The 13,459-nt window shown below is 38.6% G+C and overlaps 2 protein-coding genes across 2 annotated transcripts; both read right to left on the bottom strand.

Moving 5' to 3' along the window:
• Positions 1–1,166: 1,166 nt before the first annotated feature.
• LOC122931802 (gastrula zinc finger protein XlCGF26.1-like) lies at positions 1,167–2,555 on the bottom strand. Its single transcript, XM_044285860.1, has one exon. It carries the CDS (start codon positions 2,553–2,555, stop codon positions 1,167–1,169), a length of 1,389 nt encoding a protein of 462 aa, XP_044141795.1.
• A 65-nt stretch (positions 2,556–2,620) lies between these two features.
• On the bottom strand, positions 2,621–11,762 carry LOC122931801 (oocyte zinc finger protein XlCOF22-like). Its single transcript, XM_044285859.1, has 2 exons — positions 11,264–11,762; positions 2,621–2,655 (listed from the first exon to the last, which is right to left on the bottom strand). The coding sequence occupies exons 1-2, from the start codon at positions 11,760–11,762 to the stop codon at positions 2,621–2,623; spliced, it is 534 nt and encodes a 177-aa protein (XP_044141794.1).
• Between the last annotated feature and the right edge of the window lie 1,697 nt (positions 11,763–13,459).

The following is a 13,459-nucleotide window of genomic DNA, read 5'->3' as shown; positions in this document are numbered from 1 at the left end:
GAATGGTTTAAACGGATATGCCCTCAAGAGGAAGCGAGGTGAAACGTCCACCTGTGTTTGGTACTTATACCTTGATTTAGCATGTCTATGCCCCTGTTGGACCATATTTTGATGCTTATTATTATGTGAATTTTTTTGCACTGTAGACTATATAATATTTTGGGATTCAGCTATAACAGGGGATGTGCATAAGATTCTGCATCAGGTGGTTTTAGAGATACACTTTTATCTGAATAACTCACTGCTTATACATAACACTACCCCATTTATGTATGTAAGGGGATCCTAGATGATGGGGCAGTGCAGACTCTGTGTCTGTTTGGGGCACTACCATACATAGCGCTTATCTGTACTGCAATTTGTAATTGATTTTATTAATTCACTGTATGTCTATTTTAAAATTTTGAGTAAATTGAGGGGTGAATGTTTCTACAATGGGCTCATTTATGGGGGGTTTCCCCTATGTAAGCCCCACAAAGTGACTTAAGAACTGAACTAGTCTTAAAAAATCTGACTTAAAAATTGCTTAAAAAATTCAAAACCTTCTAACATCACCCCAAAAAATTACATTGCAAAAATGATGCCCACATAAAGTAGATATATGGGGAATGTTAATTAATGAATATTTTATGAGGCATCACTATCTGTCTTAAAAGCAGAGAAATTCCAATTTAGAAAACAGTGAATTTTTTCTAATTTCCGTTGAATTTTGGATTTTTTTTTTTATAAATAAAGGTAGAACATATCGACTCAAATTTACCATTAACATGAAGTACAATGTGTCACGGGAAAACAATCTCTGAATGGCTTGAATAACTAAAAGCGTTCCAAAGTTATTACCACATAAAGTGACACATGTCAGATTTGCAAAATTAGGCCTGGTCAGAAAGGGGGTAAATGGCCCAATCTGGAAGTGGTTAAGGGGGCGAGCCACTGTGGAGGTCACTGTTAAAGAGGCAGGAACTGTGGATGTTACTGTTAAGGGGCAGGGAACTTTGGAGGTCACTGTTAAGGCAGCGGGGTACTCTGGAGGTCATTGTTCAGGGAGTGGGGTACTGTAGAGATTACTGTTAAGGGAACGGGTATTCCCTAATAAAAGTTTTCAGATGTCTCAATAGACTTGATCCATAGCTAAAAAGTTTCCTACATTCTGTATATTAAAATGTCTATTCTCCTGTGTGACTTCTCAGGTGTCTCACAAGGCTTGATTTTTTAGCAAAACACTTTCCACATTTAGTACATGAAAATGGCTTCTCCCCTGTGTGAGTTCTCAGATGTTTCTCAAGAATTGATTTCTCAGTAAAACATTTCTCACATTCACGACAATGAAATGGGGTCTCTTCTGTGTGAGTTCTCAGATGGGTCTCAAGATGATGTTTAAGTTTAAATGACTTCCTACATTCAGGACATGGAAATGGCAACTCTCCTGTGTGAAGTTTCTGATGTTTCACAAGACTTGATTTCTGATTAAAATATTTCCCACATTCTGGACATAAAAATGGCTTCTCTCCTGTGTGAATTCTCTGATGCACCTCAAGACTTGATTTCTCATTAAAATATTTCCCACATTCTGGACATAAAAATGGCTTCTCTCCTGTGTGAATTCTCTGATGCACCTCAAGACTTGATTTTCTAATAAAACACTTCCCACATTCAGAACATGAAAATGGCTTCTCTCCTGTATGAATTTTCTGATGTTTCACAAGACTTGATTTCTGATTAAAATATTTCCCACATTCTGGACATAAAAATGGCTTCTCTCCTGTGTGAATTCTCTGATGTGTCACAAGACTTGATTTCTGATTAAAATATTTCCCACATTCTGGACATAAAAATGGCTTCTCTCCTGTGTGAATTCTCTGATGCACCTCAAGACTTAATTTTCTACTAAAACACTGCCCACATTCAGTACATGAAAATCTCTTCTCTCCTGTGTGAATTCTCTGATGTTCCTCAAAACTCGATTTTCTATTAAAACACTTCCAACATTCAGAACATGAAAATTGCTTCTCCCCTGTGTGAATTCGGAGATGTTTAACAAGACAAGCTTTGTCAGTAAAATGTTTTTCACATTCTGAACATGAATATGGCTTCTCCCCAGTATGAGTTCTCATGTGTATCTTAAGATGTTGTTGACTCTTAAACCACTTCCCACATTCCGAGCATAAAAATGGCTTCTCTCCTGTGTGACTTCTCATATGTGGTTCTAGTTGATTTTTACGCTTAAACAACTTCCCACATTCGTGACATGAAAATGGCTTCTCTCCTGTGTGATTTCTCTGATGTTCCCCAAGTTGTGATTTCCGACTAAAACCATTCCCACAGAGATGTTTAAGAAGACTTGATTTCACAGTAAAAGTTTTCTCACATTCTGAACATGAATAAGACTTCTCTCCTGTGGAATTTCTCTGATGTTGAGCAAAACTTGTTAACACATTAAACATTTTCTCTCTTTCTGGACATGAAAATGGTCGTTCATCTTTCTGAATTTCTTTGTGCACAGAAAGATTACATTTATTTTTCAAATCTCTGCCAAATTCAGAACTTGCAGACATCTCACCCAGGTTATGTCCAGTCGAGTTAAGCGCTGATTGATTATCTTCTATGTTTTAAGTTACAATTAGATGACCTTGGGAGCCTTCATCCAGTCTTCACCTAGAAAAACAAATCATCTTTATAAGATAAAAGGTTCTCTTTTTCCTAATTACACACAAAATATAACACATAAAATATAAAGGTAGCTTACAGATAAAAAAATGTACCAAAGTTATAAATACTAATTGCTAATAAGAAATTAAATGCATTGATTTAGAGAAATCTGTCAGCAAACTCTGTTTAATGCATGCAGAAGCATAATTGGCAGCATTGCATTGATCGCTAAAGTTATGTTTACTCTGCACGAATGTCCAATATATTTTTTTATGACAGTTTTATTGATTGATTAATTAGTTATTACATACTGTAGAAATTATTCTCTTGTATTAGGTTCACAGCTTTACATGTGTCTGTAAACATCATATACAGTTTCTTGGCCTAAGGCTCCTGCTTCCCAAATGTCTAACACCCAAACTCCAGCAAAACAACAATATCATGCACCTCAGTGGTTGCAGATTTTGTGAGAAATTTATCAAGCCCTGCACTTTGGAATTGGAGTAGCATTTCTAGACAAGAGCGTTAGATTTATCAAACAATGTATGACATTTGAGATGTTTGTTGCAAAGTACTCCCACGCCGACTTAAGGAAAACTGAATTCAAATAAGACCATCTACCAATTCTCGGTCTTTTGGCTAAGATCAAGTATGGTATTTGTTCTTATCAGTCCTGGTGATCCGGTACACTAGGATAGGTGGAGATGAGAACCACATGGGGGACCCTAGGAAGTATGCCTTTGGCCATTAGTGCTGATATTAGGTAACCAAAGGCCTCTGGGCACAAACCATGGGCCTAGATGTTTGAAAGCCCGAGGTGCAAATGCCCCAGGAGTGGTGACCCTGTGGTCCCTTAAATTACTGGGGGTTGGAGCCCACCGAGTGATGGCACATTTGCACATACTTCACTTTCTCCCATTTTGAGCACGCTCACATCTATCTTTGCCAACTTTATGGCTTGGCATAAGAAGATTAATTTTTATTATTCTTGTGGAATGTTAAAGCTGTAACTGGCACACATTCCCTTTTTTATCTTTTAGTTCATTTTCCACATTTTGTTTTTAACTAGGACTTTTCAGATTTGCTTATGGTTGTTCCTCCCTGAGGTATGGGGGGAGGGCATCTGGTTACTCAGCCCTGCAAAATCCCTTGGCCTCTTATGGCTCTTGGACAACAACCGGCGTGACAGTCAGGTGGAAGCTAGAGCAATATTGGTGCTTCTCCAGCTTTGGTTGAGGGATGCCCACTAGTCCCAGACCCTTGCAGGAGCATTCTGGACAAAAGAGACTGGGATTGGTTTATGGGTTCCCTTGTCTTATGGAGAGGGCCTGCGATGGACCTTGACCTTGTACACTTTTATGTTTGGCACGCAGCACAATTTTGATACACGGGTGTAGAAAGTACATATCTCGGGCTTTAATAAAAAAATAAACAATAATTAAGCAGACCTGCCTCAGCCTCCTCGCTGCTCTACCTGTTAGTGATCCTCATCCTCCATACAACTGGTGAGACCTTAGCTAGGAACGGAGCTCATGAAGAGAGGAACCCAGCTCATACACTACTATTATAAATAATGAGAGGGATCTGGATATGGATTTATAATAAAGTAATATTTCAGTATTCTCAATCATTGTATTTTATTAATTTTGGACAATGAGGAGTTACAGATTGGTGCATGGATCCCAACAGCCCCTAGAGACTGGTACATGGACCCAATGGGGACAACTACTATAGGTGGAGAAATGAGGCTTTCAGATATAATGTTGTACTAGAAAATCACTAAAAGCTGTTTTCTGATTAAAATTGGTTATGTACGCCATTTTATATACATTTTATATCAGATTGGTCTAGTGTCAGGATGGAATCTAAATCAATTATTAATAATAATAGTAATAATAATCACCATGAAGCCCAGTTTGTCATTTACTTTTTACCTTAGTTTTATATAATTCCAAATTGGGAGATTGTCCTTCAGTAGCTCCTGTTCTTAATAATTCGTTTAAATGAAAAGGCAACATTTTAGGATGCTTTCTGGTCATTTTTAAATATAATATCCAATTGTTGATTTTGGGACTATAGTATATACACTGTTATAGGTGCTTTCTGTATAGAGACCTTCATTATAAAACTATATACAGATACCCATAGAGGTGCTGGAAATAAAAGTATCTACTGTAAAGATAACATGTGAACAAACCAGACAATATATTATAGATTATCCCTATCACTAAGCCTCTTTCCATCTATTATTTATAATTTGGTGTGATCCAGTGATGGCAATCAGGATTGTTGATTGTCTGTGTTACCGGCACAGTTACAGGTATGTACTATCACATGTAATGGACACTGCGTGTACAATCACTTACACACTACTGTGCGGACAATCACCAGTCACTGCTGCCATCACTGAACCTCCAGGAAAGAGTTATTCCTATTATAAGAATTTCCTCCCTCTTACTGGGTCTGATTCTAAGGTTCAGGGCAAGAAATGAAATACAAGAAGAAGTGTAGAAAATATGTTTTGTAAACGGTGGAAAATCTGTGTCCAGTTATGATGGGAGTTATATTGAGATCTACATGGAGACATACACAAGAGACATGACAGAGACACATTGTCCTTATACACAGCACAGATTACAATATCTTATACCTCCTTCCACTTACAGTCAGTTCAGTGAAACTTACCAGACATGGACTCTCTAAAAGACTCAGGACTTGATCTCCAGTCAGTGTCTTCTCCTCAGCAAGTCAGTGATCCAAGTCTTCTCCAAGCCATGCTTTGGTCTTTTATACCCCTTTGGTGGCTTTAACTATCTGCTCCTCCTCTTCCCCCAGGAGACGCCCAGTCCCACCTTGATAATTAATCATTGAAAACTTTTATCATCAGATCTGACTTCCCTCATTACCATATACAATGGAACAATACTGTCCACACCTTCTCATCAACCAGTTTAGCATTTTCTGGCCTCCTGAGATGGTCCTTCATTTACACATTGTATTTGCAGGGTAGAGACCTATTGTTCACACTCCTATTTAGCATCTGTAAGAGATTCCTGGGAGACTCCGAGACCTTTTCATATGAGAATCAGTGTAAACAATGAGCATTTTACATCCTGATGAGATACATTCCATCCAGACCTACAACCACATGACTCTCCATCTATAATTCACATATATGACATACTCCATATTAGATCCAGTAGAACAGATTATAAGACTGTCATTATTCAAGTCCTTATCCCTTACAGATCTCACCTAGAGGATGAATGACACTAAAACAACAAACCCTCTTTGATTTTACATTTCTTGTTTATAGGGGTGTCAGGTTTATACTTTTCAGCTGAAAATCAAACTATTTACAGCGACTCAAAAATATAGAGAAGTTCGGGGTGGAGAAGGATGCAGAACTAAGCAGAAGCAGCATAGCTGAGCTCCAGCAGCCACAGCCAATTGCAGTATTATAAGGGTCCATTCACACGTCTGTAGTGTATTGCGGATCCACAAATTGCGGATATGCAATATACCGACCCGTCACCCCCATAGAACTGCCTATTCTTGTCCGCAATTGCGGACAATAATAGGACATGTTCTATTTTTTTCCAGAGCCGCGGACCGGAAGATCAGGGGCGTGCTTTGGAAATGTGGATGCGGACAGCACACTGTGTGCTGTCTGCATCCATTCCTGCATACCCATTCTACGGACGTGTAAATGGACCCTAAAGCGCCCCAAAGGCACCCAAAATGCTCTGGAGCAGACCCTTCTCCACTCACTCACTCCCAGGAAGACACGGGAGATGACGAGGATTAAGAGAAACCCCGGTTTTCCCACAAAACTTGCCTCTTTCTTCACAGTAGCACCGATCCAAGATGGCTTCCGGAACAAACAAGTTCAGCAGTACAACATACCCTCCCATGGGGCAAAATGTCAAATTTTCTTGGTACCAAAAACAATGGTCCAAAGGTGGTCCAGGCCAAGGATTCCTTAATGCAGAGATAATTCAAAAGGATCCACAGCACTCTTCTTTTAATTGTCCAGCAGCATACAATAAATGCAACGTTTCGACTTAGACAAGTCTTTATGAAGCTTGCAGTAGACAGCACAGACACCAATGAACTCCAGCAACAAATGCACCACAAGGCAGCAGGTCCATGAGGAGCTGGTAGGACATACAGTATTTCCCCTGCAAGTAAAACTAGTCATGTGAGTGGGGGGTCTGCCCAAAGTTCGCGAGCAGTGGCAAAGTCTGACTTTAACATGAGCCCTAATACAAGCTCTTAACATGATAGGATCACCTTGTCTGCTATGCAAGATTTAATGGCAGACCTAAAAAAAGTTCTATACACTCAGATATTCAGTCAGCCTTAAAGACTATAGGGGCAGACATCATGGCCATTGGGAATCGCACTGCGCACCTTGAGGAAAAGATGGAGGCTAGGTCTAGAAGGAATAATATCAGACTCAGAAATATCCCTGAAGACATTAAAGAGGACTCTCTCCAGGATTATCTGATATATCTCTTTATATCAATCCTGCCGGACACCCCAGAGAGGGATTTACTGATAGATAGGGCGCACAGAGTCCCTAAACCCAAATATGTGCCGGCCGGCCAGCGTGCCAAGGGATGTACATTCAAAATAGGCCCTTTCCTCAATTTTTTCACTCCCACCCTGAAAAGAAAAAAGCAGGAGTGATGCTAGCCATTAAAGATACAGTCTCTTTTAAACTAATATCTACTACTACAGAGAGCCAAGGCCGCTACATTATCATTGTCTGTCTAATCAATAATCAGCTTTACACTGTAGCATCCATATATGCACCTAATAAATCACAGATTCACTTCCTTCACCGCTTCTTCAACAGACTGACACCAATAAGACAGGGGTTTTCAATACTCTGCGGCGACTATAATAAGGTTATTGACCCTATGATTGACAAGACAGTAAGGACAGGGACTTCTCATTAAGAGAGTTTTTGCACAAAGAGGAGATTTTTGACCCATGGTGCATATTCAATGCATCTGAAAAATACAATTTTTTTTCTCAAGCCCCGATAACTCATACTCTCGCATAGATATGATATTGATGGATAAAAGACTACTGCAAAATATAATTTCATCAGATATCGGTATCATAACTTGGTCCGACCATGCCCCTACCTCTAAACTCATTAACCTACAATACTCTCCCTCGCGAGCCCTGTGGAGATTGAATATATCCATTTTGAATAACCCTGGATACTTCACTCTATTTCGCATCGCTCTGCACAAATATTTTACTCCTAATAACTCATTTGAGGTATTGCCACGTCCGTGTTGGCCAGCTCTATAAATATATCACATGATCCACCCCGTCCAATAAACACCATAAAATACAATAAATAAAACTGTATAAAAAAAGCCGTTTTTGTCATCTTACATTACAAAAAGTGCAAAACAAAGTGATCAAAAAATCGTATGTCCTACAAAATGGTACCAATAAAACATTACCTCATCCCACAAAAAATAAGATCCTAACTAAGACAATCGGTCAAAAACTAAAAAAGCTATGGCTCTCAGACTATGGAGACACTAAAACATCATTTTTTTTGTTTCAAAAATGCTATTATTGTGTAAAATTCAAATAAATTAGAAAAAGTATACATATAAGGTGTAGCCACGTCCATAACGATCTGCTCTATAAAAATGTCACATGACCTAACCCCTCAGATGAATGCTTTAAAAATAAATAAATAAAAACTGTGCTAAAACAACCAATTTTCTGGTCAACAAGTGTAATAAAGAATGATCAAAAAATCATAAGTACCCAAAAATGGTACCGATATAAATGTCAACTCTTCCTCCAAAAAACAAGCCCAATTAGATAAAACAAGACAATTAGCGGGAAAAAAAAATGGCGTTCAGAAAATGGAGACAGAAAAACATTTTTTTTCCAAAAATGCTTTATTACGTAAAACTGAAACAAACAAGAAAGTAGACATATTTTATATCATTGAATCCGTAACAACCTGCTCTATAAAAATAGCACATAATCTACCCTGTCAGATGAATGTTGTAAAAAATAAAAAATAAAACCAGTGCCAAAACAGACATTTTTGGTTACCTTCCCTGACAAAAAATGTAATATAGAGCAATTAAAAATCATCTGTACCCCAAAATAGTACCAATAAAACTGGCACCTTATTCCCTAGTTTCCAAAATTGGGCCACTTTTTGGGAGTTTCTACTGTAAGGGGGCATCAGGGAGGCTTCAAATTGGACATGGCATCTAAAAACCAGTCCAGCAAAAACCATATGGCGCTGCTTTTTTTCTGCGCCCTGCCGTGTGCATTACATCAGTTTACGACCACATGTGGAATGTTTATATAAACCACAGAATCAGGGTAATAAATATAAAGTTTTGTTTAGCTGTTAACCCTCGATGTGTTAAAAAAAAAATTGATTAAAATGGAAAATCTGCCAAAAAAGTGAAATTTAGAAATGTAATCTCCATTTTCCATTAATTCTTGTGGAACACCTAAAGGATTAACAAAGTTTTCAGGATGAATAAAGTGTGGGAATGGTTTAAACGGATATGCCCCCAAGAGGAAGAAAGGTGAAACGGCCACCTGTGTTTGGTAGTTATACCTTGATTTAGCATGTCTATGCCCCTGTTGGACCATATTTTGATGCTTATTATTATGTGAATTTTTTTTGCACTGTAGACTATATAATATTTTGGGATTCAGCTATAACAGGGGTTGTGCATAAGATTCTGCATCAGGTGGTTTTAGAGATACACTTTTATCTGGATAACTCACTGCTTATACATAACACTACCCCATTTATGTATGTAAGGGGATCCTAGATGATGGGGCAGTGCAGACTCTGTGTCTGGTTGGGGCACTACCATACATAGCGCTTATCTGTACTGCAATTTGTAATTGATTTTATTAATTCACTGTATGTCTATTTAAATTATGTAATAAAGTTTATATTTGAAAGGAAAAAAAAGGGTTAACAAAGTTTGTAAAATCAGTTTTGAGTAAATTGAGGGGTGAATGTTTCTACAATGGGCTCATTTATGGGGGGTTTCCTGTATGTAAGCCCCACAAAGTGACTTCAGAACTGAACTGGTCTTTAAAAATTTGACTTTGGAAATTCATAACATTTCTAAAATTGCTTCAAAAATTCAAAACCTTCTAACGTCCCCCTAAAAAATTACATTACAAAAATGATGCCCACATAAAGTAGATATATGGGGAATGTTAATTAATGAATATTTTATGAGGCATCACTATCTGTCTTAAAAGCAGAGAAATTCCAATTTAGAAAACAGTGAATTTTTTCTAATTTCTGTTGAATTTGGGATTTTTTTAATAAATAAAAGTAGAACATATCGACTCAAATTTACCATTAACATGAAGTACAATGTGTCACGGGAAAACAATCTCTGAATGGCTTGAATAACTAAAAGCGTTCCAAAGTTATTACCACATAAAGTGACACATGTCAGATTTGCAAAATTAGGCCTGGTCAGAAAGGGGGTAAATGGCCCAGTCTGGAAGTGGTTAAGGGGGCGAGCCACTGTGGAGGTCACTGTTAAAGAGGCAGGAACTGTGGAGGTTACTGTTAAGGGACAGGGGACTTTGGAGGTCACTGTTAAGGCAGCGGGGTACTCTGGAGGTCATTGTTCAGGGAGTGGGGTACTGTAGAGATTACTGTTAAGGGAACGGGTATTCACTAATAAAAGTTTTCAGATGTCTCACTAGACTTGATCCATAGCTAAAACTTTCCTACATTCTGTATATTAAAATGTCTTTTCTCCTGTGTGACTTCTCAGGTGTCTCACAAGGCTTGATTTTTTAGCAAAACACTTTCCACATTTAGTACATGAAAATGGCTTCTCCCCTGTGTGAGTTCTCAGGTGTTTCTCAAGAATTGATTTCTCAGTAAAACACTTCTCACATACACGACAATGAAATGGGGTCTCTTCTGTGTGAGTTCTCAGATGGGTCTCAAGATGATGTTTAAGTTTAAATGACTTCCTACATTCAGGACATGGAAATGGCAACTCTCCTGTGTGAATTTTCTGATGTTTCACAAGAATTGATTTCTGATTAAAATATTTCCCACATTCTGGACATAAAAATGGCTTCTCTCCTGTGTGAATTCTCTGATGCACCTCAAGACTTGATTTCTCATTAAAATATTTCCCACATTCTGGACATAAAAATGTCTTCTCTCCTGTGTGAATTCTCTGATGCACCTCAAGACTTGATTTTCTAATAAAACACTTCCCACATTCAGAACATGAAAATGGCTTCTCTCCTGTGTGAATTTTCTGATGTTTCACAAGACTTGATTTCTGATTAAAATATTTCCCACATTCTGGACATAAAAATGGCTTCTCTCCTGTGTGAATTCTCTGATGTGTCACAAGAATTGATTTCTGATTAAAATATTTCCCACATTCTGGACATAAAAATGGCTTCTCTCCTGTGTGAATTCTCTGATGCACCTCAAGACTTAATTTTCTACTAAAACACTGCCCACATTCAGGACATGAAAATCTCTTCTCTCCTGTGTGAATTCTCTGATGTTCCTCAAAACTCGATTTTCTATTAAAACACTTCCTACATTCAGAACATGAAAATGGCTTCTCCCCTGTGTGAATTCGGAGATGTTTAACAAGACAAGCTTTGTCAGTAAAATGTTTTTCACATTCTGAACATGAATATGGCTTCTCCCCAGTATGAGTTCTCATGTGTATCTTAAGATGTTGTTGACTCTTAAACCACTTCCCACATTCCGAGCATAAAAATGGCTTCTCTCCTGTGTGACTTCTCATATGTGGTTCTAATTGATTTTTACGCTTAAACAACTTCCCACATTCATGACATGAAAATTGCTTCTCTCCTGTGTGAGTTCTCTGATGTTCCCCGAGTTGTGATTTCCGACTAAAACCATTCCCACAGAGATGTTTAAGAAGACTTGATTTCACAGTAAAAGTTTTCTCACATTCTGAACATGAATAAGACTTCTCTCCTGTGGAATTTCTCTGATGTTGAGGAAAACTTGTTAACACATTAAACATTTTCTCTCTTTCTGGACATGAAAATTCAGAACTTGCAGACATCTCACCCAGGTTATGTCCAGTCGGGTTAAGCGCTGATTGATTATCTTCTATGTTTTAAGTTACAATTAGATGACCTTGGGAGCCTTCATCCAGTCTTCACCTAGAAAAACAAATCATCTTTATAAGATAAAAGGTTCTCTTTTTCCTAATTACACACAAAACATAACACATAAAATATAAAGGTAGCTTACAGATAAAAAAATGTACCAAAGTTATAAATACTAATTGCTAATAAGAAATTAAATGCATTGATGTAGAGAAATCTGTCAGCAAACTCTGTTTAATGCATGCAGAAGCATAATTGGCAGCATTGCATTGATCGCTAAAGTTATGTTTACTCTGCACAAATGTCCAATATATTTTTTTCTGACAGTTTTATTGATTGATTAATTAGTTATTACATACTGTAGAAATTATTCTCTTGTATTAGGTTCACAGATTTACATTTGTCTGTAAACATCATATACAGTTTCTTGGCCTAAGGCTCTTGCTTCCCAAATGTCTAACACCCAAACTCCAGCAAAACAACAATATCATGCACCTCAGTGGTTGCAGATTTTGAGAGAAATTTATCAAGCCCTGCACTTTGGAATTGGAGTAGCATTTCTAGACAAGAGCGTTAGATTTAAAGATGAGATAGATTCATCAAACAATGTATGACATTTGAGTAGAGTTGAGCGAACACCTGGATGTTCGGGTTCGAGAAGTTCGGCCGAACATCCCGGAAATGTTCGGGTTCGGGATCCGAACCCGATCCGAACTTCGTCCCGAACCCGAACCCCATTGAAGTCAATGGGGACCCGAACTTTTCGGCACTAAAAAGGCTGTAAAACAGCCCAGGAAAGAGCTAGAGGGCTGCAAAAGGCAGCAACATGTAGGTAAATCCCCTGCAAACAAATGTGGATAGGGAAATGAATTAAAATAAAAATTAAATAAATAAAAATTAACCAAAATCAATTGGAGAGAGGTTCCATAGCAGAGAATCTGGCTTCCCGTCACCCACCACTGGAACAGTCCATTCTCAGATATTTAGGCCCCGGCACCCAGGCAGAGGAGAGAGGTCCCGTAACAGAGAATCTGTCTTCATGTCAGCAGAGAATTAGTCTGCATGTCATAGCAGAGAATGAGGCTTCACGTCAGCCACCACTGCAACAGTCCATTGGCATATATTTAGGCCCAGCACCCAGGCAGAGGAGGGAGGTCCCGTAACACAGAATCTGTCTTCATGTCAGCAGAGAATTAGTCTGCATGTCATAGCAGAGAATGAGGCTTCACGTCAGCCACCACTGCAACAGTCCATTGGCATATATTTAGGCCCAGCACACACATAGGCAGAGGAGAGAGGTCCCGTAACAGAGAATCTGGCTTCATGTCAGCAGAGAATCAGTCTGCATGTCATAGCAGAGAATCAGGCTTCACGTCAGCCACCACTGCAACAGTCCATTGTCATAAATTTAGGCCCAGCACCCAGGCAGAGGAGAGAGGTCCCGTAACAGAGAATCTGGCTTCATGTCAGCAGAGAATCAGTCTTCATATCATAGCAGAGAATCAGGCTTCACGTCACCCACCACTGTAAGAGTCAATTTTCATAAATTTAGGCCCAGAACCCAGGCAGAGGAGAAAGGTCCCGTAACAGACAATCTGGCTTCATGTCAGCAGAGAATCAGTCTTCATATCATAGCAGAGAATCAGGCTTC

Source organism: Bufo gargarizans, chromosome 3 (assembly GCF_014858855.1).
Source record: "Bufo gargarizans isolate SCDJY-AF-19 chromosome 3, ASM1485885v1, whole genome shotgun sequence".
Taxonomy (NCBI): Eukaryota; Metazoa; Chordata; class Amphibia; order Anura; family Bufonidae; genus Bufo; species Bufo gargarizans.
Note: the sequence above shows the minus strand (reverse complement) of the source record. Positions and strands in the feature narration are given on the sequence as shown.

Excerpts from the sequence above, each read along its gene's own strand:
- LOC122931802 (XM_044285860.1), bottom strand. The coding sequence starts at position 2,555 with ATGTCTGCAAGTTCTGAATTTGGCAGAGATTTGAAAAATAAATGTAAT.
- LOC122931801 (XM_044285859.1), bottom strand. The coding sequence starts at position 11,762 with ATGTCTGCAAGTTCTGAATTTTCATGTCCAGAAAGAGAGAAAATGTTT. Across the intron at positions 2,656-11,263 it reads GCCATTTTCATGTTCTGAAT|GTGAAGACTGGATGAAGGCT; the intron begins GTAGGAAGTGTT and ends TTGTTTTTCTAG.